Source organism: Labrus bergylta, chromosome 23, assembly GCF_963930695.1.
Source record: "Labrus bergylta chromosome 23, fLabBer1.1, whole genome shotgun sequence".
NCBI lineage: Eukaryota > Metazoa > Chordata > Actinopteri > Labriformes > Labridae > Labrus > Labrus bergylta.
Window position 1 is genome coordinate 10,211,167 of NC_089217.1, and position 22,945 is coordinate 10,234,111.

The 22,945-nt window shown below is 40.2% G+C and overlaps 1 protein-coding gene across 4 annotated transcripts in view; it reads right to left on the reverse strand.

Annotated features, from left to right (window-relative positions):
• cald1a (caldesmon 1a) overlaps positions 1–22,945 on the reverse strand; it is a 56,432-nt gene that overhangs the window by 26,980 nt on the left and 6,507 nt on the right. For 3 of the 4 annotated variants that reach the window (XR_010665126.1, XM_020639521.3, XM_020639524.3), the window contains exon 2: positions 1,895–1,980. Coding sequence is in view for 3 of the 4 variants with exons in the window: in XM_020639521.3 (XP_020495177.2) it covers positions 1,895–1,971 (77 nt within the window). In the remaining variant the exon portion in view is untranslated. Of the gene's footprint in view, positions 1–1,894; positions 1,981–3,177; positions 3,316–22,945 lie in introns of those variants that run through there. The other variant, XM_065951219.1, reaches the window with a different exon arrangement.

The window sequence follows — 22,945 nt, forward strand, 5'->3', positions numbered from 1 at the left end:
GAACTGTATAAATAATCCAAGTGGCGGAGGGGGGTTTATGGAGATTTTATGCCATGAAATTTAACGGTATTAACCTTCACTTCAATCAGCTATACATGTGAGGAAATGATGCAGTAAAGTCTAAAATAGGTAAAAACATTGAACACGAATAAGTTGGTTATATTCTATGTGTTTACGATACTTAAGAAAAACTGTGAAGTGACCCTGAGTCCAATTGGGCATTTCAGTATTTTAGCTCATTGTTTTGGCATTTAAACTTTTCCCTTAAAAACCTTCTTTCTATCCAGGGCAGATAAAGTTCAAAATAATCAACTTGAAGCTACTAGCTTAGCATCAAGTTTCATCAAGGCAGAAAAAGTAAGCAACTAGCTCGTGAACGTAGCCAGATATTTCCGCTTAGCGCCTGGTTGATACCTTGAAAGAGCTAACAAAGAGTTAATTACTGGACTTCCAAATAGCAGGAAACATGCCAAATTCATAATAATGTTCTCTCTATTAACTGAATGTGTCGATAGAAATGCCAAGTCTGCTTTATCAGGGAGTGAAATGTGTATCCATGTTGTGTTTTAAGTTTTCTCTACTCCAAGTAGGTGAAAATCCATGAATGGAGCTTTATAGAAACTAAGACATGTATTACTACTATATATATATATATATATATATATATATATATATATATATATATTATGTAAAGCAAATATTTTAAATACCAAAAACATTTATTTGGCATTTTCTGTACTACAATTTCTAGTTACTTCTCAGCTGACATTCATGTGTCTATCATATATCTCTGCTAAACAACTGAGCTTTCTCTATTTGACGTAATAGCTCAATTTTATACCAGCTTAGAACCTTTGATAAAGCTCATACAAGCTGAGAGGGTCTTTATTTTCAAAGTCTTTATGAACGAGTATTTTATAAGTATGTCCTTCACTGTTGCAGATAACGGCACATATTTAACATTTTTCCCTCTCAAGAAATGCGATTTTCCTTGAACTGTGCCTAATTAAAAGCTAAAAGTAAAATCAAGGCACTCTTTATGGTTAAAAAAAAAGATAAAATGGAGAAACATTTATGCAGTCAGAGGTGGTTGGAGCGATTTCAGCCTGTTTTTCATTAATGATCGAGTAACTGGCTCAAATAAAACTCTTCTCACAGATACACGTAACAGGCAGAGTGACCTTGGTCGGTATCTGCATCCACATCAACCTCATCTTTAATTGGAAGGGCTGCAGCCCAGATGAAGAGACTTGTGTGAAAAAGGGGCCTTATAAAAGGATTCCTTGGAACACAATGTATCACATTCTAACAATAAAACCGCCTTTTTTTTTTTTTTACAATTTTTGATTACTGCACTTGGCATGTTACCACTCAATCAATTTGTTGAAATAAACTTTGGTTTAATCAATTTCTTCCATTGAATCAAAGGGAGTTCACAAGGCCACAGAATCTGGGAGAGAAAATTGGAAAGAGGCAGGGAGGTAGGGCATGATTGAACATTCCCACTTAAAGGTCATCACATTGCTTATCAGGTTTCTCATCAACCTTTTTTTTTTTCTTCTTTGAGCCTGGCAGGGAAGCCAATATTTGCTGAGCGCTGTTCTTAAAGACCAAGAGGAGAGTCTAAGCTATTAAAGCTGGCTCCCTCCTGTTCCAACTTGGCATGAACATCAGAGGAGGCGCACTGTGCATCGACATCCAGAGCTTCATTACCCAGCACAGCTTCACACAGCCAACTTAGTAAGATCTTTTGTGACAGCAAGTTCTGTGGCTGCAACTCCAATCTAATCCATTGTGGGGAACTGATTTTTTTTTTATGTCTAATTTGCAACAGAATAAGTAAAAAAAAAACCTGTAGTGATAATAAGTCGATGTGAATAAAGACAGGTCTTACCGTTCGGCCTCCAGGCGCATCTCCTCTCTCTTCTGCCTCCTCAGCTCCTGGCGCCTCTTGAAGTCCATTTCCTCCATGATTGTGCCCTGAAGGATGACATCATCAACACGGACACGTTAAGTCATTCAATTTCAGGAAGGAAGAGAGTAGAACAAAAAGTAGGAAAAGTATTAAAGTGTCCTAAAAGGGCAGAAACAAAGGTTTGAGAGCAAATTGATGCTTCGGTTTGATGTCTCTGAATATCAAAATAGAGCTAATGTTTTTTTTTAATAAATTTGAACAATTTTGGTAAATAAGCTTTTTACAACATTATCATCATCTCATTGGCATATTGTAGGAAACCCAATGTGTCACAAACATAGATTAATAAAACATGGACCTAGTCTCAGCCACATCATCTTTTGGTTTCTGAAGGGGCGCTTTGAAGCTGAATGACGGCAGCTGCCATGTTGGAAATATTAACTTTACCTTAGTTTTGATCAATCAAGTAAAAGGCAAATAGGTGGAGTTCAAGACAGCCATAAGCCTCCTGGCAAACAGCTACAACATGTAAACCCTCTGCTTCTCCTCATCCCCCAAGCTGTCCCATCTTTCATGAAGATATTAGGACTTTCCACCTGCTAGGAGCCAGGTGTAAGATTGAAGCTATAACGAATGCCTACTTTGAAACTATCTCAGCTGGTGCAACACCTTAGATGTGAGTAGTGCCTCAACTCCATCCTACTTTAGAAATTACATTCAAACTACAATAATGTTTGAACTTACACTTAGCTGGTGCAACACGGTACAGAAAAGTAATCTTTGTACAAGCCTCAGCTTTACCTGACAATAGCTTCTTTTTTGGAGGTCAGAAGAATGAGGCAGAAAATGAAAGAACGAAGAAGAGCAAAAAAATATAGAAGAGAAAGGAGCCAGGACAGGATGTTCACTCAATCAGTCAGGAACAACTCTCACTAAAAATATCCCGCTAGGGTACATGACTGGGTGTGCAGTGAGGACTGAGACCACCCAGGAGCTGCTGAGTCTCCCATCATACATCTACGTATCCTAGCTAACCCAGCAGAAACAACTAGAGTAAACCAGAGCAGAGTAAACAGACATTATCTGAGCACGCAAGGAGCACAAAGACAAAAGGTGCATGACAGCTCAGAAGATCAAATCACATCACTGAATTAAGTCACACTTAAATACTGTATCATTTGTGGAGATAAAACATTGAGCAGGAAAAGTGGTGAAGATGCTTTAAAGTGCAGTAGGATGAAGGAAAACTACTGCAGTCATACCTTGAATTAGCCTTTAAAAAATGTATTTCCCTTCACACTATACAGGATTTCACAATGAAGCAGAGGCACAATGCAACAACGTCTGGTAATAGTCTCCCACAGTCCAGCCTCAGCTGACAGAAGGAAAGGAAAAATGCCTCTTCCTTCCCCTCCCTGCTAGTTGTCCCTCCCTCCATCCCTCAGTAACCTCCTTCCTTCTATCCTTCAGCCTTAACCCCCTCCCTTCCTCCTTCCCTCCCTTCTCTTTTTTTTTCTCTCTATCTCTCCTGCTAGCTTTTCCTGTCTTGTTTACCCATGTCAAAGCTTGGCTAAACTCTGTTCTACTGCATGACGCCGCTCTTGATACAAGCTTCCGGAGTGTTATAAGCATGCCTTCCTTTTATTTATAGAAGAACCAGCATGAAGGGGTCAAAGAGGGCCTCTATATGTGTGGATATTATCTGCATGTTGGGGAAATTTACGCCATTTGTGTGCAGGAATTCTCCACCCATCCAGTCGCAGCAGATGCCTGCTGCACCAGGGAGTCTGGTACTGCTCGAGGTGTCTGTCTGTTAAAAGGACGTTTTTCTTTGCCACTGTTTCCAAGTGTTCATATTTGATTAATGTTGGGTCTCTATTTATACATCATGAAAGAGAACAGTCTAGACCTACTCTAAAGCAGCATGAGATTACATTTGTGTGGTTTGGTGCTATAAAGAAAATTGGCTGATTGATAGATTCATACTCATACGTGTTTGAAAAAGCAGAACAGATGTTCTAGTAAACAGGAAGCCCATTTACCGGTACATCCAGTAGCATCTTGTTACCCAATTACAACCAACCCCCCCCCCCCGGTGAGTCTGTACAGCAGACACACACCTCCTCATCTACCCTCAGTAATACCCGAAAAAAGTTGCTGACTTGGAGTACAGAGGCACAGTTTGAAATACCACAAGAATCTACTCACTATGTGTAGATGCATGCTTAGTGTCACTTGCGAAATGGGCGGAGGGAGGGGCGAATTGGCACTTGAATGCGGGGCTATTCAAACAGCCATAATTAAGACAAAATGATAGCAATCACCAAAACCGACAAGGCCTCCAAACATCGCCAGTCTAATCACATACTTCCTAGAACCAGTGTCGCCAAAGGAGACAAAGTTAATAGCAACACAAGCACAGCAGTGTGCAAAGTTGGACTTAATGTCACAAATAATGCATGATTTATGCAGCAGAAGTTTTCATTACTGTTTAATTTTGTGCAAAACTTATAGATCATTCAAAATAAGTCATTTGTAGGCAAATTAAATAAAAGACCTGTCAACTAAATGATCAGAGTGGACACTTTGTATGACATTAAATCTATAGAAATGTGTGTTTATCACAGATATACTATAATGTATGCAGGCTTTTCAGTGGAAGACTAAATACAGCACAGACACATTGTCTTGTCTCTGCCCGGGAGAACACCAGGACAGAGAGGAAGCCTGTGGCTTACAGAAAAAGGACCTCAGTACGTGTAGAAATGTAAGTGTTGTGTATATCACTGGAGAGACCACCCACACTTTGCAAAAGCTAACAGGGGCAGAATGAGAGAAAGACAGCATTCCATGAGGTTGTGCAACCTGGAGTCACAAGTTTGTGACATTTTCAGACTTTTTACAAGTTCAGCCTGTCTAAGCATGTCCACTATAAAACTTCTACGTCCTTCCTTTGCTACATCTGTCCATTAATTCCACTATTTATCTCTAAAACCTGCATCCCAGCCTCCCTTCTTACCCCGTCTCTCCTCCCCCTCTTTCTGTTTCCCTGTCTGCCTCAGCCCTCTACAATGGCTATAATGACACATTTAACAGTCAAATTACTACCTGTCGAGACTGCCAGACCCTGGCACCGAACCCAGCGTCTAAGTGCCAGCCTTTTAAAAAGCCTTAAAAGCCAAGTTGATATTATCCTGACAGCCTCTGGGATTACACCACCTTATAACGCCTCTATCTTCTCACGAAGTCTTGAGTAAAGCACCAAAACAATGGGCCCCTATAGGCCAAACGAGGCATAAAGTAGATCAGGCATCGGTCTGCAAGTAAATCTGCAGAATAAGTATGGGCCAGAGCACATCTATTTTGAGATTTGGGGAAGTGTTTCTAACACTAGCTTAGCATTATGTGAGAGGAGAGGACTGCAGCTTTTTGGTCAGACTTGTTTCTGTGATAGTCAAGACGGGTTCCCTCCAACCTTCAGACAAACACATTAATCTCCACATTATGGTTATGAAGCTATGTAAGGAATGTTTATAATTAACCTTTGGTTTTGGCAGAGGTCACTTGAAGAGCTTTGTTCATATGCAGTCAAAAACACTCTTTTTTTTAGATGTTTCCTGTAAAGCAGTGAATGTTGGTGGTTTAGAGAATTAATGTAAAGATAGAACTAGCTTAGTGCAACTTTTGTACAAGCTGTGGGGCTTCCAAATAAAGAAACATGGGACCTTGTTACAGCAGGTCTTACACAGCTTCATTTACAAAAAAAAAAAAACACTCTTTATAACTGTAAAAACAATAAATCTAGTCCTTCATGCAGACATTCACTTTATTGGATAGGCCAGACACAGTAGGGACAAACAATGCAAATAAGCTTAGGCTTTAAATCATGTGGTGTGTCTGTCTGTTTGCATATACTTCATACTTATTCACAAGATAATAAATTAATGAACTTGGTTATAGTTTTCGTTTTAGGCTGTGACACAGAATAATGTGTATTGTGATCATTGGTCATGTGATCGTTGGTATGTCACACGTGTGTATGCCCTGTGATTATGCTGGACCACCATGAGAAAGCCACAGGTGAAAGGCGTTGTTCGCTAAAGTTACAGTAAATTCATTTTCAGTGTGCCACAGATTATTGATTTATGTTAATTGTATGTTCCTGTAACCATGTGCAACTTAAAACATATAGGCTGTGCACTGGGTGGACTCTTGGTCACTTACTGTAAGCAAACAAATAATTACTAATTAGCACAAAATGAATGTAGCTAATGCTTATAAAGGAAAGGAAATCGTATTCAAGGTAATTCAAATCTTGTTTGTATCAGCTATACTTCGATATAGAATTCAAATTGAAAGAGTGCGGACTAGTTACAGTGGTAACACGAACCACAGTCTGCTGTGAACACATCTAGCCTAAAAAAAGAATGGTGCATTATTACAAGGTTGGAGTTTCTAGAGTAAGGACATAAAAGCAAGCTATAATATTCTACATGAAGTGCTGCCCTACTCTTGGCCTCTGGACTGAGGAGAGGAGCTCTTTGCTAAGCAGCTATGGGGTCACAGCTGTGCAGGTGTCCAGGTGAAGAGAGGTATTCCAGAAATCTGGAATGTGAAAGCAACACTGGCACAAAGCCTGACCTTTATAGTCTTTGCATCAATGGAAGAAAATATGTTGCCCACCTGCAACTGTGGTCGGTATGTTGGAGAACTCTTACTCTTTGAGCCATGTGACATTGAACGACCTTAGAAACAAGATGTCACACCGAATGGTTTCAATACTGTCAAGTTTTATTGAGATTAAAAGGAAAAAGCAGAATATCATGGGATTCTGCGGAGTACCTGACCCCCTTCACTTAGAAAAGAAAGTTTAAATGGAGCAGAATTTCTCCACCAGGAAATCATCTTCCTTCACCTTTCAATATTTAATCAGCCAAACGAAAAACTTCCCGTTAAAGGTGACACATTTGAGGCTTTATTGAGACGGCAGGATCGCCTTGCTTCAAATTCAGCAATAGGTCTGCGCAGCCATCATGACACATGTGAATCATCACTGTTTCACAACAGAAATGGCAGACTGACAACCTCCCTCTCTGTCTCTGCTAATAGTCACCTTAGCTTAGAAGGTATTCTGTTTGCTTCTAAGAAAACTCCTCATATTTTGTTTCCAAGAAACCCGACAGTGTCATTGCATTCAGATACTCAGTGTCTGTCCTTGAGAGAATGCTGAATGCATTTCCTGGAAGTTTGCAAAGCTTTTTTTTTGTCTAGTTAACATCAATGTTTGCTAGGTAGCTGTAGTCCTCTGCCATTCAAGTTACCATTATGAACTTTTAAAGATTTTTTTTTTGTCTTTCAGTGTCTTTATTGTAGAGATGGGACAGTGAGTCAGAAATCATGTAGAGAGAGAGAGAGTGACGAATGACATGTGGGAAAAGGAGCCACCAGTCAGCTTTGAACCTGGGTCACCTGCTTTGAAGACAGACAGATAGAGAAAGTGTGTTTAAACAGGTACTTCAAACTGCCATAAGAGTCTTTATTTCTTTGTGAAAGAACTTGTGGAAATCTATGTTTATGTATGATGTGTATTGGACCTTAAATCACAGATCCTGTAGCTATGCAACCAACACAATCGGTCTATAGCACACCAATTCATCCTTGTATTTTTTGGGTACAGGTTGGTGTCCTGAAGAAATCCATTCTGCAATTCTTGCCTCGACTAAGAGGACTCAAACACATCATTACAGATTCCTAATATGACTTTGTAAACGTGAGCATTTAAAAGATACATGGCACAGTAAGAATTTAAACTGCAAACACTGACATTTTTCTTTGTATGTACCTTTAAGACAACTGGGTGTAAAAAGACCAGTCCTGGAACTTTTGGATGGTAAAATATCAGGAGATGAAAACCCTTGCATGTGCTCAGCAGAGAGAGAGAGGCAGCAGTCTGTTGGTTAGGTCTAAGCTTAAATATATTGGTTAGCATTTTGGCAAGAACGCTAATTTTTATGATGATTTTATTACACAGATAAAGCTTCTGCTGTTAAAAAAAAATGGAGGAAGAGAGATAAAGAGAGAGAGAGAGAGAGAGATGGTGCATGCCTGTAGGTAGTGCACACTAACAGCTGTTTTGGCTGAGGCTCTGGGGACAGTTTGAGTTGGGTAAACCTAACGTTTTCTGCAGGGGTAAGGGGTCTCCTGAGAGTAGTCTGACAGGGTGGTTAAAATATGTTCAGCCTGTGTGTGAGGGCGTGGGCATCAGAATAAATAATATTTAACAAACAGGACTTTCAGGACAGGATATTTCTTTAATGCATTTGGTGGGAGTACTTACCAGTATGTTAATGTGTGTAAGTGTCTGCAGATGTGTGCAGAGGAATTGCAAACAAATGAATAAATAAGTGCGATAGGTTTTTACTACTTTAAGACATGAGGCTACTGCAAATGCATTATGTGTGTGTTTATGGTACAGTTAATGTGTGTACATGTGCGATATCCATCACCACCTACAGTGCTGTGTTTGGAAAGCTGCTCTTGCGGTTGTGGTTCTCTGTGCTATGCGTCTCCCCTCACACGTCCAGGCCTTGGCAGCATTAACACGTTTACACTCTCAGGATGCGGAGCGGCTGTGGATGAGCGTTCATAATTTCACAGGAGGAGTCCAAGAATTTCTCTTTCTTTCCGTCTGTTTGCATTTCTCTTAGTTTCATCAGTCATCAAGAATCTCTTGGTCTGCATGCATTTTAGAAATCGACTGTTACACTCTGGGTCTAAAATATGGTTTAAAATTGGGCGGCAGTGACGGTATTGTTGCTCTTTTTGGTCGTGTAAAATTTGAGCACATAGTAATCACATGAAAGTGAGTCAAAGGGATAGCGTTAAGTTTGGGTTTGAGTTTTAAAAAATAAAAGATGAAGACATGGATGTTGGCAGACTTTTGTAAAGTCAGAGGCCTAAAATCCCGTGTAATCCTTTATTTTCAAGGGTACATTTAATATTTATATCAGCCTTAAAAGTCCAGTATCAGTTGCACTTACTCATTGCCCATGTAGTTCAATGATTTTATTGCATTCACTCTTTTCTGGCTGTTCCTTTCTCCTCTTGGAGCTCATCTTAGCAAACAGCTGCAGACTTTGTGTTCAGCTACAATATGAGGAGACTCAGTGACAGTTGGCTGTGAATTAAGTCTAATTCTTGGTTTAATTTTATAGCATTTACCCACACCCAAGCAGTTTAACTTCTCCCTGTGACTGTGTGTGTCTGTATCTGCATGCCACAGTGTGAATATAACCCACAATGGCCTCTGTTGTCTTAGCCGAGGTCTTTAGCTGCAATTATATATTCTAGGCAACATATAAGTTGGCCAAGTGCATCAGACCTCAGCTCAATCTTAATACCATATGCTTTCCACATGCACTCTATCTCTTCCAAAACAAATTTTTTAAAGTGCGGCTTCGACTCCAAAGGGAGAAAGTTTCCCTGATCATTAGCAGAGAGTATTCATACAAAAACCTGGGAAGTTAACGTCATCAAATCCAGTGGAATAACACGCACTGGGTTTTGGGGTGAGAAATGGTTCTACAGTCTTTGAATGCCTCAGATAAACTGTCATTCTTGACTTCAGATCAGGAGATCAGGCACAGTCCGCCCTCTGATCGCCTCTCTGCTGACTTTAGCTTTCTGATGGAAGACAAACCAGCGAGGGAAACATTTCCCATCGGTGTAGGGGAAAGACCTGAAGGTTAAAGAAGTCAAGTTTCCATTTGGTGAAGAAAATGGAGACTTGTGCATTCCCAGACAATGGTTCACATTCCGTAACACCTCTCTGTGCCCTGTGAATCATATACACTGAGACAGACTGACGGAGGTTATCTGTTCACACACACACTCACAGCCAAGAACATCCCAATGGAATACCTCAGAAGCATCGTATTTTGCAGGCTGTTTGCAGGCTACAATAACCACTTCTGAGATAAAACAAAAGGTGGGTCTCAGTTTGCTGAATGCTCTGAAGTGTCTCTACTCTGTGCATGAGTACAAACCAACAACCATATTTCTAGAATAGAAGTATTGTGATATTTAAAGGATGAACTACTTATAATTCCTTTGTTGCACATGAAATCTGGTCAGAAACATCTGGACATTTGGCTAACATGGTAACACATATCCACAGCAGTGTGGGTACTTTTTTTTTCTTCTTTTCTTTTTCACTTCATTATGTTCAATATAAAGGGTTTGACAATGATCACTCCATAAGCCCATAAATCATGACTATACAAGATGCCTCATTTCTGTCTGATCCACCTGCTACTCATTATTCTTCTAAATGGTCCATTTGCAGACTAATAACTCTAATAATGCAGTTAATCACTTAATTCTTCAAAAGCTTTTTGTGACACATAATGACGTAAATATTCGCAGCGGAAGAATTCAAGTGCTATACAGATGTCTGTCAGATACTGGAATTTCATTCCTCCGTATGTTTGCTTTTTTAATAATTTTGTTAAGCCACAAAATTCAGCTAATCTGCTGTAGATTAACCCCACGGTTGTCAACAGGTGCCTACTTCAAACTAGAGAAAAATCCAAGCAAAAACTACAAAAGTACAGAAATCTCTAATGAAATGTACAAAAGATCCTCAAACATACGCAGAAAGAGCATCAGTCAAAGTGAGGGGGTAGCATAAAGAATATATTCTTAGGGGCCTTTAGCATAACTTAGTTTAGTAAAACAGCCAGAGGCGCTGTTTATCCACAGGCAGAGCAGGCAACTGCTTAGGGCCCCAGACCAGTAGGGGGCCCCAGAGGGCTGACAAAATTTAAACTAAAGCAGCGACCCATAATGTGCAAATTTTGCATTGACAGTAGGAAACCTCCCTAAGGTGGCCCCATCTGACAGCATTCACTCTCATTGTACTGCTGAAAGCTGGTTGGAGGGCCCCTCCAACTGAATTTTGCCTTGGGCCCCAACATACTCTATAATTGAAACTGACAACAGCATCACCAATGAGTTCCATTACAGCAAAAAGAACCCAGGTAAGCTGAAATGATCTTAAATACAAAAACCAACAAGGGGTGATCACCAAAACAGCTTTTTTTAAACCTTCAACAAAGACCTACTATGCAATTTTTAGTGAACAACAGGCTGTTGGATATGCTTCTGAAAACAAAAGGATAATGGTAAAAGATAAAACATTGTGTTGTTTGTAATTGAAGTTATACAATATCAATGTACTGGAAATTACAGCCATAATTCAAATGGGGCCGAGTGTAGAGAACTGAGCTAAGAAAGACAACGGTTCTGGTTGACCTTTGACCCAATGTACTTGCCATAGTTGTGTACACACTTTAAAGTGAGGGATAGCTTGCTAAATATTGGTATTATTTCAGTGTTACCTCCAAATGAAGGGGTTTAAGTAACATGGCATGAATCTTTACAAGCAGTCTGAACGTCAGAGCATTAGTATTCTTTGCCATATCAGACTTGGTTGAGGTGATTTCTTTGTGTTCCAAGAACTTTCTAATAAGTTATCACAGCCAATAAAATATTATGGCTGAAAGTAAGAAATGTAAGAACCCCAATCTGGAATTATCCTGTAAAGTAATATGTAACTCTTACTTTCACAGGCATGTTGTGATATCCTGATGATAATAAATGGCATTTGTTTCGGTTATATTTCAAACTGACGAATCCGTTTTGGAAAGGAAGCTGTAGCGTGATACTCTCTAAACTCTAGTGTTGTCGTGATGAAAACATATTACCCTCTTTGTTACATTCTCAAATCCTGTGTTTTATTTCCCACTGTCAGTGAGATAACCTGGCAACACTTTCAGAACACAATTTAGAACATAAACTCTGTGTTCTTTTAATATCTCCTCCGCTCCCTGGTCACACACATGAATGGACTTTCATGCTCATCACACATCAGGCTGTGTTCAATCTGAAGGTATTATGACCTTTCTCTTCTGTGGAGAGACAGCCGAGAACACCTGCGCTTCAACAGCCAGCGTCCCCCTCGGAGCTGGGGTGTGTTTATGTGTCTTTAAACCTCATGCCTGAAGCTAAGTCACACTTAAATTGCAGTCAAAACATTACCTGAACATGCTATATCCATCATCTGAATCCTGCAGCTTTTTACCAGCAGGTTTGAGCACATAGATGCTCCAGTAAGACTGCAAAGACATCATTTTAAATTTCCTATTTTTTGAAAGATCGAACTAAATCCAGCTTCAACAAGTTTCAAATCCTGAAGCTCTTAAAAGTTAACCACAGAAGTGAGATGATACATTCTTATTTGTCAGCAGCAAATCCAATTTACCAAATTAAATAAAGCTCAACAAGACTTGATGTAGTAGTTGGCAGAAAAATAAGGAGTATAAAATACTGTCTTACTTTTAAATGTTGGTCTTAAGAGGGGCATTTGCATTATGAGTCAGAATCCTGCAGCCCAAAGAGACAGTATCTAGAGCCAATACATTTCCTCTTTGGTCTTTGACTTTTCAAAGTATTCTGTCCCTTTTAATGTGCACTTTCAGATGCCTCACTCACAATCAGGCAGAATTGGAGAAAAAGCATTCTAAAAAGTACGAATCCCACACAAAATAGGGAAGTTAGTACGACATCAAAAGGCTACTGCTGACTGGCTGTGCTCCATATGACCAAATATGGAAGGAAAAATGCTGCCTTTTCCCGTAACCAAAATGGGAAGAGAAAAAAAAGAAAAAAGGGGAAGGTTTTCTTGCATGCTGCGTGCACAGTGAGATAGAGCTCTCACACTCACTACACAGTGGCCACAGAGTTGGCTCACTCTCAAAACAGCATGACTGATGGTGATGTTGGACCTGCAGTGACATCTCAGAGAACACACACACAAACATGCACACCTGCACGACTCGGGAGTCAAGAGGTACACACCGATCGTTTCAGTACGCTGACATTTCATTTTTTAAATACACACAAAAGCTTTCTTCACTTTCACATATGAGCTTTATACCCGAGTCTCAGCAGTGCACTTGGAAACAGAGCCCCCTGGAAGGGAACATTCCTCTCGGTGAAAAAGCAGCCATCTCAAACGCCACAGTCCTCTGCTTAAGTTAGAAACGGTTTGTTTATCTGGCCCCCCTCGCTATATAGAGTGGCTCTGACATTCCCCTGCTACAAAAATGTCTATGTGGGTATGTCATTAACCAAGAAACTAAAAGAATTATCTCTGACATTTTAAGGAGCGTATGTAAACTGCTAGCAATGGAGGAAATTCTGCTGGGAGGAGAAAAAAAAACACGGTTTAAAATTAGGACAGAACAAAGGAATAGAATAAGAGACGTGTGCCTCTGTTTAGACAAGACTATTCCATTTAAATCCCAGAGTCTTCATATTCCATCTTAAAGATCATTAGATATTTTGGGATTCATGCTTTTTTTTCCTACATTGAATAAAGTTAAATGAGAAGATCACATTCCTGTACACAGAAAACAATGCTACAGTAGGTAGTGGTTAGCTTAGCTAGCTTAAGGATTATAAACAGAGACCAACAGCTAGCTTCACTCGCAACTTTATATACAAGAACTCTAATTGTAGATATGACTAAAGCTAACTATGGCAGTGTTTCCCTAAAATAACATTTAAAATTTTCAAATATAAAGTTTGAAGTTTTTGTTGTACATCTCATGAGTTCAAAGGGAATCATTACTACAAACTAAGATGCATTTAAAAGACTACTCTCCAATAATTTGACTTTTTAAATTAAAATGTTTTCGCTCTACTTTGCTGTCACAAAGAACAGAGCAGAAGAGTGATAAATACGTCATTTAGGGTCTTTCTTATTCTTTCTTTTCTGTTTGCCTTTGTCCCATGTGGAACTAGTTTTCAGTGTTACTCTTTTAAGCACCACTTGTGTGCATATTTATCTCAATAAATATGCACCCCGGCACTTGACATCCAATGTGTGCAATTCCACATTGACTTTAGGTTAAAGTCAAGCCTTCATCTTTCAGGTCAGGACCAAATGAACAGAGTTGCTTTAAAGGATGAACTACACTCTAATGTGTTTGAATAGTATCAGACAAACCATGAATAATGAATAAATAAATACAAATTTCCCACATAATTTTCCTGTCAAACAAACCATGTGATTATGTTATCAAGGACATCATCATCTCTTACTACCTTAGAGTGTACCGGCCAACTTTTAAGTCGATTAAATCGTGAATTATTAAAAACAGACAGATGCTGGATGAAGCCAAAGCAAATATGGTCATGGTAATCTGAATGTACTGAAAAAGTAATCACCTTTACAGGATACTTAACACATCTTGGAAACCTCTTGAACTATTGTAAGGTTTATTTTTTTTGTCTCAGGATGTTTTCTCAGAAATATCAAGAACATGTGACTTGTCATGAATCCCTTTCTCATCCTTTTCTCGTGTCTCTTTCCAAGGAAAAGCAGCCTCCTCTTGTTCCTTCAGGACAGCCTGTCTTGACACCTGCCTTCTGTCGGAGTAAATGAGGCTCGGGCGGGGAGTCTGCGTCTCTTCAACAGGACATTAATCTACTCGTAGTGAGCTGACCAGGGAGACTGAGTGCAGATATATGATGGGTTTTAGTCTAAGCACTGCTACTGCCGACACTGCAGCAAGAGAAAAGTTTATGTAAGCTGATGGCAATAAACAGACTTCAATTTAAAGGGATAGAAACAGGAAAGACCTGAACAAAAATGACCCACGCCTTGCTTAAAAAACCTATACTTTTTCAAGATCTGTGAGGAAAACTCAAATCTTACAACCAGAAACCAGTTTCATGACCTGCAGAAAGTCAATGTGTCTGAATGAAACGCCCTCCAGCAAGACCCTGGACTCACTTGGGAAATGCACCAACATCTCAATGACCAAAGTACACAAGTATATACATGATTAGCATGACACACAGCAGCCCACAGCCTCTGCTACACGGGTAATAACATGACATGCTGGAAACATTAAGTGGAACATAAAAAATGTATTTCTCATAAAGCTTGAGAGGTTCCTGATGTGTTTCTGTAGGGCCGAGAATTGGAAGGAAAATGGATCTGCTGAACATTTGTGACATGCTTCCTATAAAAGCCACGCTTTGGTCGTGGTGTGAGTATGGCTCTGCATGGCCAGAGAGAAATTACACTTTGGTGAAAGAAGGGGAGAAAATCGGACAGGGTGAAAAAAAATTATATAAACTGCAGAGTGATTTATGTGGCTGGCTCGAAACCACACTGAGAGAGACTGTCTTCCCATCATACCTTACATGGAAACATACATGAGGTTAGAGTGAGGCTAAAAAGCATGATGCAATGCCCCCACATACTGAGAAAGTTGAAAGCGAGACAGCTGAGCATACACTCTGACACAAGTTTGCCTTTTTTTGCCCATGCAACACAAACCCTATCAGGAAAATACAAAGAAAATCACTTAAGCAGAGGACATTTATTCAAATCACTCCAAAATGTCATAAATCTTTATCTTTCTTGCCTTGTTTTACACACAAGTCAGTAAATCACGCTTTTGGAATGCCAATTTTTCGAAGTGAGCTGCGAGGCTTTTCAAGGGTATTACATGACAAGGTATTTTTCAAAATAAGGGCCTGCATTCCTGCAGAGAGATAGGAGGAGATTAAGGAGCAGGGAAGGTTTGGGTGGGGTAGGCTGGCGGGCGGGCGGGCAAGATGGCCTGACCGAGAAGGTCTATTACTCATAGTGGATGTGGAGAGGAGGAGTGATCCCCTGACAGTGCCTTTAGCTCTGTCTTACAGTGGGAAATGTAAAGGCTTCTTCAGGGAAAAGAGAAGGTGCTTTGCTTGAAAAAAATAATTATAATAGAGGGCCTTTCAGTACAGACAGCCAGGGATGTTTTGTTTTAATCCTATGAATCTCTCTGTCCTGGGTAGTCATGCAGCCTTGACCTGCTCATCAGGAATTGAAGAAGGGCCAGGCTATTTAATCATGGATGTGCTGTGACACCTCAGACAAATGTTGACACTAAAAGATGTAAGTATACCAAGGGAACAGTTTTTGATGGGGAGTTACAAGGTACATTATTACAGTTGTCTATCACCATTGAACATAACTTGTATCCATTCACAAACCCTTGGTAATTATCTTTATTCAAATGTAAACTAATTGTGTTCATATCAATTCATGTGCTGCGGGGATATGCCACTTGGGAGCAATTTGGGGGTTCATTGTCTTGCCCAAGGATACCTGACATTTGGGCTGCCTTCCGACCATCATCTATTTACACATCTATCTAAAGCCAACTGTCTATCTCTTTTAACTCTGTTTTTTGGTCTCCACCAACTCCTGAGGAAATGTGTGGCTATTCACATGCTAAATGGCAAAGAAGCTGTTTGCTGTTTGGTGCAGGGCAGGTAGCATACAAAAAAAAAAAATAGCTGCCCACTCACACTGGAAACAAAGCTAATGGCAGAAACCTGATCCCATCTGTAAAACCAAGATCATGAGCTCAAAGACCATATAAGGTAAGGAGTGAGAAGAACTGAAGTGCCAAGTTTTTGTTAAGCTGTTTGTCGCTCTGGGTAGCACCTTTCAAAAAACATTATTTCATTTGATCTGATGATCTTTTGGTACTTGGAATGTGCAGCTTTAAGGAATGACATGCAAGCATTATCTTTCTGAATTAAGTTGCAAGAATTGTTATGAAACGTGCAAATAGATTTCCTATTCAACACTTATGGATATGTTACCATCAACAACAATGATGTATTGAACAACATAGTGCATTTGTATTGTTTTCGCATGTTTGTCCTCTTCATTGTAATGTATCTCTTATATGCACAACAGACTTGCATAAATTCAGCCCCCTCTAGAGTCAGTCGGATTTGCTTTTGCATTACCTTAATAACAGAAAGTTCAGAGCTATTTCGAGGTATTTTACAGGATAAAGCCAATGCTTTTCTTCATGGATTTTAGGCCGTATTCTCAAGGTGAAACCTGGTATATACTGAGTGTACAGCATTAGAATACTGCAGTTACAGGAAAAAGTATCCAAAAGCTTTTGACAAAGGACAAGCAGAAGACAGCACATAACTGGCAAGAAGGAGTCCTAATCCCAGTCTACATTCAGTGGTTGATAGATGTGATGCCAGGGACCAGAATTGTGTTAAAAATGTGGATACATTTTGATACCTTGGCATTATTTTTTTCTATCTCTATGAGGTTTTTGCTTTCAGGTGTTTAAGATTTTGTCTTAGTAGTGCTTTTGAATCAGCGGATTCACATTCTTAAAGCGACAGAGAGATCACATCACCTTCCAAAGAATACATTCCTCAATTCTCAAACCCCAAATCCTCCCAAGGTTCTACAGGGCTACAGTTCACAAGCTCAACCAGATCCCATTTTTGTGTATGGCTGTGCTGGCTGTTATTATTAGTGAGGCAGCAAACCAGCTTGGACGAGTGCACGTCTACCGTCCGACCCTTGAGGTGAAAGGCCTAAGGCAGGGTCTTGAATCTGCAGGTAAACTGAGGGTAATGTGTCACCTTATACTCTGCACACTCTGCAGGTGTGTTTGTACTGTGTTCATTGTTTCTGTCAGTCTAGAGGCACAAGTAACCACCAGTGCTAACAGTAGGGAACTGTGTAGGCTACCTGCAGTATACAGTGGCAGAGTGGCTGTTAGTAGAATGTCTTGAACTGCATCCTTTGGGAGAAATACCCCCTGTCTGTCTTTAAATCTTCTCTCTTTCTGTGGTTATGTGACTTTGGAAGCCATTGCCAGAAATTCCAGGAAACCCTAGAGCTTCATGAGACATAACAAAGCTCTCTCTCTCTTGAAGACTACACTTGCTCTATCTGCCTTTTGCCTGCCCGGGAGCTCTGCCGCTCATTCTCCCTCAGAGTTAAAAAGTAATTTTATGCAGCGGCTGATTGACTCATTTCAATACATTATTAATGGTGGAGTTTTTTACTTTTAATGCCTGTTGCTAATTCCATACCCTGGACTATTTAGACCATGGAAGACGCAATAATCATTGAATGCCATTAGCATGATGTGGCATTTACCACTAAATTAAGGATAACATTCAGCTTTGGAGGTTAATATATGTGCGGCACTTAAGCCTCCTAATTCCAAAATTTATTAGAAAAACACATTTCTCAGACAGCCATGAAATTGTAAATAATTGAGCGTTACTTCAAGGAGGCTCCATTGCTCCATTGAAGTTGCTGCAAGCTTTTTTTTAGCTGATGGCAAAACTGCAAATGAGATTTGGTTCACAAAACAGCAGAGCTGAATGTGAATAAATCCAAAACCACAGCTGTCCCCCCAACGGCACTAATCTGTCTATTGGGTTTCACCCATCTCTTTGCGCTCAAAAACTGTCTCCTCCATCTGGGTAGATTCTAATCTTAAACACATCGATGCATGTCTGAACCTCCTCATATTCACATACACCTTCAGACATACCTATTCACCCCCACCCACCACCCACCTTGTGTTTATGTTCAGAGCTTGAGTGACTGGTATTTCATTTCGGCCTGCCCAGAGCCCTTTTGCACGGTTTGGCTTGGCCGGTGTACCATTACCAGTCATTAAGTCTAACCTGAACTAATAGGGGCCTATTTTCCAAGGTGGTCTCCCAGGTGGCTGTCACAGACGTGAGTGGCACTGCGGGGCTCAGGGCTTGACTTGGGCACACTGAACCTCATGAAAAATCTGTCTGGATTTAAGCCAGACTCCATTAACATGCATTTAGATTCTTTGATAACAAGAACACATTGTTCTAGAAAGGGCATCTGGGTGTTTTTTTTCTCATTAGGGCAGGTTTAATGAGGCCAGTCGATTGGCTACCCCAGCCCATTACGAACTTTACCCCATTTATACCTTCTGCAACACTGATGTATCAAATAATCAACAAGCCATCTAGAATCATTTACTCAAACAATACTCTTCTTAAAAACCAAGCTGAGTCAGGCCAGGCACATGCGCTTATACTGCCAAAACACCTATAACCAGCCTATCACTGGATAAAGCTTGACCAATGCATAAGCAATGCTGATACGCTTGAAGCAGATATATTGGAAACAGTGAATATGTTGGTGTGAATAACATGAAACAGCCTTGGCAGCCCATTTGCACATCCAGATATCAATATGGTGATGAAGACAATGGCCCAACACATAGGAATTTGACTTTTAAAGTTCCTCATTGTGTCATATTCGTTTTGCTCAGATTCAAATCCGACCTGTGGCTATTTTCCCTCATGTCAACCCTACTCTCTCTCTGCCTGATTTCTGACTTTATCCACTGTCCTACCTCTGGAATACAGGCCCAAAAGCCAAAAAATAAATCTTTATAAAGAAATACCAGATATTTATAGGTTACATAGAAGGTGTTGCAATTATAAGTCTGTCCAACGGAGATGATACTACATTTTTCACTGTACCTTTGACTATTCTCTATAAAAGTATTCACGTTCACTGCTTTGTTTGATATTTGAAGGACAGTTTCATTCCTCTGAGTAAAGCCATTTATTCCCAGTGAAGAACAACCAATAACACATACATTTAATAATAATTGAAACAAAGAGTGTCTTCATATCTGAGGAGGATATCTGATTTTAGGTTTCAGCTGTGCCCTCCTTCATGTGACACGTGTCATCATTAATCAGAAGAGAAGGAGCCATTAGTCTGAATAGGGGGATAATTAATCCACACTCACACTTCATTAGACGTCATGCTCAATTTGTCCAGCTGTATGCTGGGTAAATAAGCAAATACGACAGGACCCATAGCTACTATTCCATCTCATCTTTGAGAAGGCCTAAACAAACTCACACAAAGCTAGTCTAAGTGGACATTACAACTTATATTGAAACAAGTATGAAATGACTGTCTGTATTAAATAATTGTGTTCATACCGGTTCTATTAAATAGGAAATTTGTGAACTTGCTGTCTGATCATAAGATAATTGTACGCATATGTATCCCAGACATAAAAATATGACTGGACTTGAACATTAAAGCCAAACCATAAGCCTCAAACAAGGTTAAACTGCAGTAGGGCATACAGTATGAATCATCCCTTGCTTTAATAAGTACCATTTGGCTGTCACCTCGGCAGCCGTAGAGCTGCTCTATTACAGTAAAGCCCCTCCAGCACAGAGCCGGGGTTATTCAATAAAAACCTGAGTGTTTCTCCCAATCACCACTGGCAGAGCTCTGATGAGGTAAAGAGCTCTCCTATGCCAGCACCTGTCCCTGTGGAGCACTGTCTGATTAAAATGGTTTTCTGAAACCATATTTTAGTTCCCCTTGCCATACCTAAGTAAGTGAACAAAAATAAAAATGAACAAGTTACCTAATTCAACCGGATATGAATCCACAAAACAAAATTTAATCTATACAGTTCTAATAGGTTGACAACTTAGCGTTGGATTTCAATTTTTTTTGTAAGGCTGGTATCCATGTCCCAAAGATGCAACAAGACACAATAGTAGATTCATGCCTTACATTTGTTATTGGGGTTAAGGGGGGACTTGGGGTTCTTTGCTTTTGATCTTCAGCCTTAATCACTTTCAACCCCCCCACTTATCTTACTCCCCTGCCAACAGGCCAGTGACATGTGAAGTGGAAAGAAATGGCAGCAGAGTCCCGCTCTCTTACTCTCCCGTCCTCTTGCCTTGCCTGTAATGCATTCCTGAGCAATCCTCGGAGGCTCGTATGTAAATGCTGGAGTATGCTTCTGATTAGGAGGCACAAAGAGTACACTCTATAAATGCACTCTTAAACAATTACCGCTGCTCCTGACTGCAGTCCTGACACAGACCTCAGACTGTGCTGCTGCCTGACTGGCTTATTCGGGTGAGAAAGATGGATGTGGACCATTTGGAACAATGTGCCTTCCTATAAGGCACATGTGGGGAGTCTGACTTTAGATCCCAAGCTGAAAAAGGTTTGAGAAGCATTAAGGCTGAGAAGAACCTTTTTATTTTTAGATGATAAAAGGCAAATTAAGAGGTAATCAAACCAACTCTTTATAAGCTGCTTTTTTGTATTTCCATAAATGGATTAGTGATAAATATTTTATAGACTATTAACAAGGGATAAAGGGACTGTTGTGTGAAAGGCTTTTCTCAAAGTGACAAACCCATAGCCTTCCCCCCCCACACACACATTTTAGTCATTCAGCTCTTTGTTTGGATTTTCAGTTTTACTGTTTTAGTTCCCTCTAACTGCTCTGTGCTCTTAATTTTCAGATTCAACAGGTGGCTCAATTCAAGTTCGGATTAACCCATTGAACACTTGATTGGAGAAAATTATTCCATGCTAACAGGTCTAATTTGGGCCATCAAGGGCCTCACTCGGATTAGTAAGCATCAACCAGTGATGGGCACAGATTATAACAGTAGGTGTAAAGAGGGGTTGGGGCCTGCAACGGCAACCCAAAATATTATATCTGTGCCAAAAAATAGTGTACTGTTAAGAAGCAAATATGCAATTATTCCCAATTGTGTATGGAGCCAATTGAGGGCCTTTTAATCTCTCTGAAACAACATATTTGGCATCTCTATGGAAAACGTGGAAGAAATTTGTCTGGGCATAATTTTGGTATTCTACATCAGCCGAGGGTGTTCACCCAAATGTGCTCATTATTAGTGTGCTAGTTGGGTTTAGTGGCTAGCTAGCTTTTAGCTCCTAAAGATTCAGATATTTCTCTCAGTAGTTGGAGAATGCTCAACCAGTGGCAGGAGAAGAGTGGGTGTAAGAAAATATAGGATAGAATTGTTTCACTTCTCCAACTTTCAAATTTCACAACCAAATCTACAGGTGATAAGAACAATGAATTATCATGATACATAATATTGCTGTTTGTCTACAGAGTTTGTAAACTGGTAACTCGCATACTGTTAGATAATATTGCATTCTTCCTTGATTTTACAAGAGATCTAAAATAAAGTTCAAACACTCTTGGTCTGAACTAAGTCGGAATAAAATATTTTCGTAACTTTGATGCTCTTCCAAAGAATGAAACAGAATTACAGTAGAGGTCTGACTCATGTGAATCGCCATGTAAGGACACAGTGATTGTTTTATGTGTATGAGGTAAGTCCTCACTTCCATCATTACCACATACGTGCCTGATCTCGCTTGCGCCAGTTCTCACTCCCATGATGGCAGACATCCAATCTGGACTCTCCAAGCTGTCCTTCACATTCGCTATACACACTTCAGCACACACAGCACCTCTATAACCACTAGCATAAATCCAGCAGGCTTAAAACTGACCTGCACACTGCCCTGTCTGTCCCCCCCCCCCCCCCCCATGCAATTCATAGAGTGGTTAACCTCGCTTACTATGTAAACACATGACCTCACTGGTCATGTGTGTACATTCAATGGTATTTTTCACACACACCTCTGGGATTTACATCACCTTATTACCTCCACGTTCCCTTAATTCCCTATTACCCAAGAATATGGGACCTTTAAAAGGTGATTTGACAGGCTTTTGATTAGCCGTGTTTGTTTAGCTCTGGGACACAGGGAGAGGAAGACGTGAGGCCGAGAGAAGTGAGGAGGAGGAGGAGAGGGGAGGTGAAGAGAGGACAGGGGGGAAAGAATGGAAAGCTGGCTTAGAAAAAATTATGGTGAAGCGAGAACGAACGTTATAGCAATCATTTCTTTTTTCGAAAAAAAAAAAAAGGTCTTAGGCAGAATAGATTGGTGTTAATGGAAAAGAGAGAGGGGGAAGAAAAAGTTAATGTAGCTGTTAGAAGAGGGACAAGTAAGGTGGTTTTCTCTGCCACAGGGACACGCTGTGCACGTCTGAGGTCCCAGTGGGAGGACGGCGAAGGAAAACACAAGGCCAATCAGCTAACAGAGACATTTCCTGTGCTTGTTTTATCAGATGAAGAAGAAGCCCAAAGGCTAAATGTCCCTCTTAACAATGTTGTACACTTCTCCGAATAACCCGCTTTGGGGGAACGGAGGGGAGGACGTGCATCTTTGTGGGATGACATCAGAGGCGCTGCTTAGGAGCACTG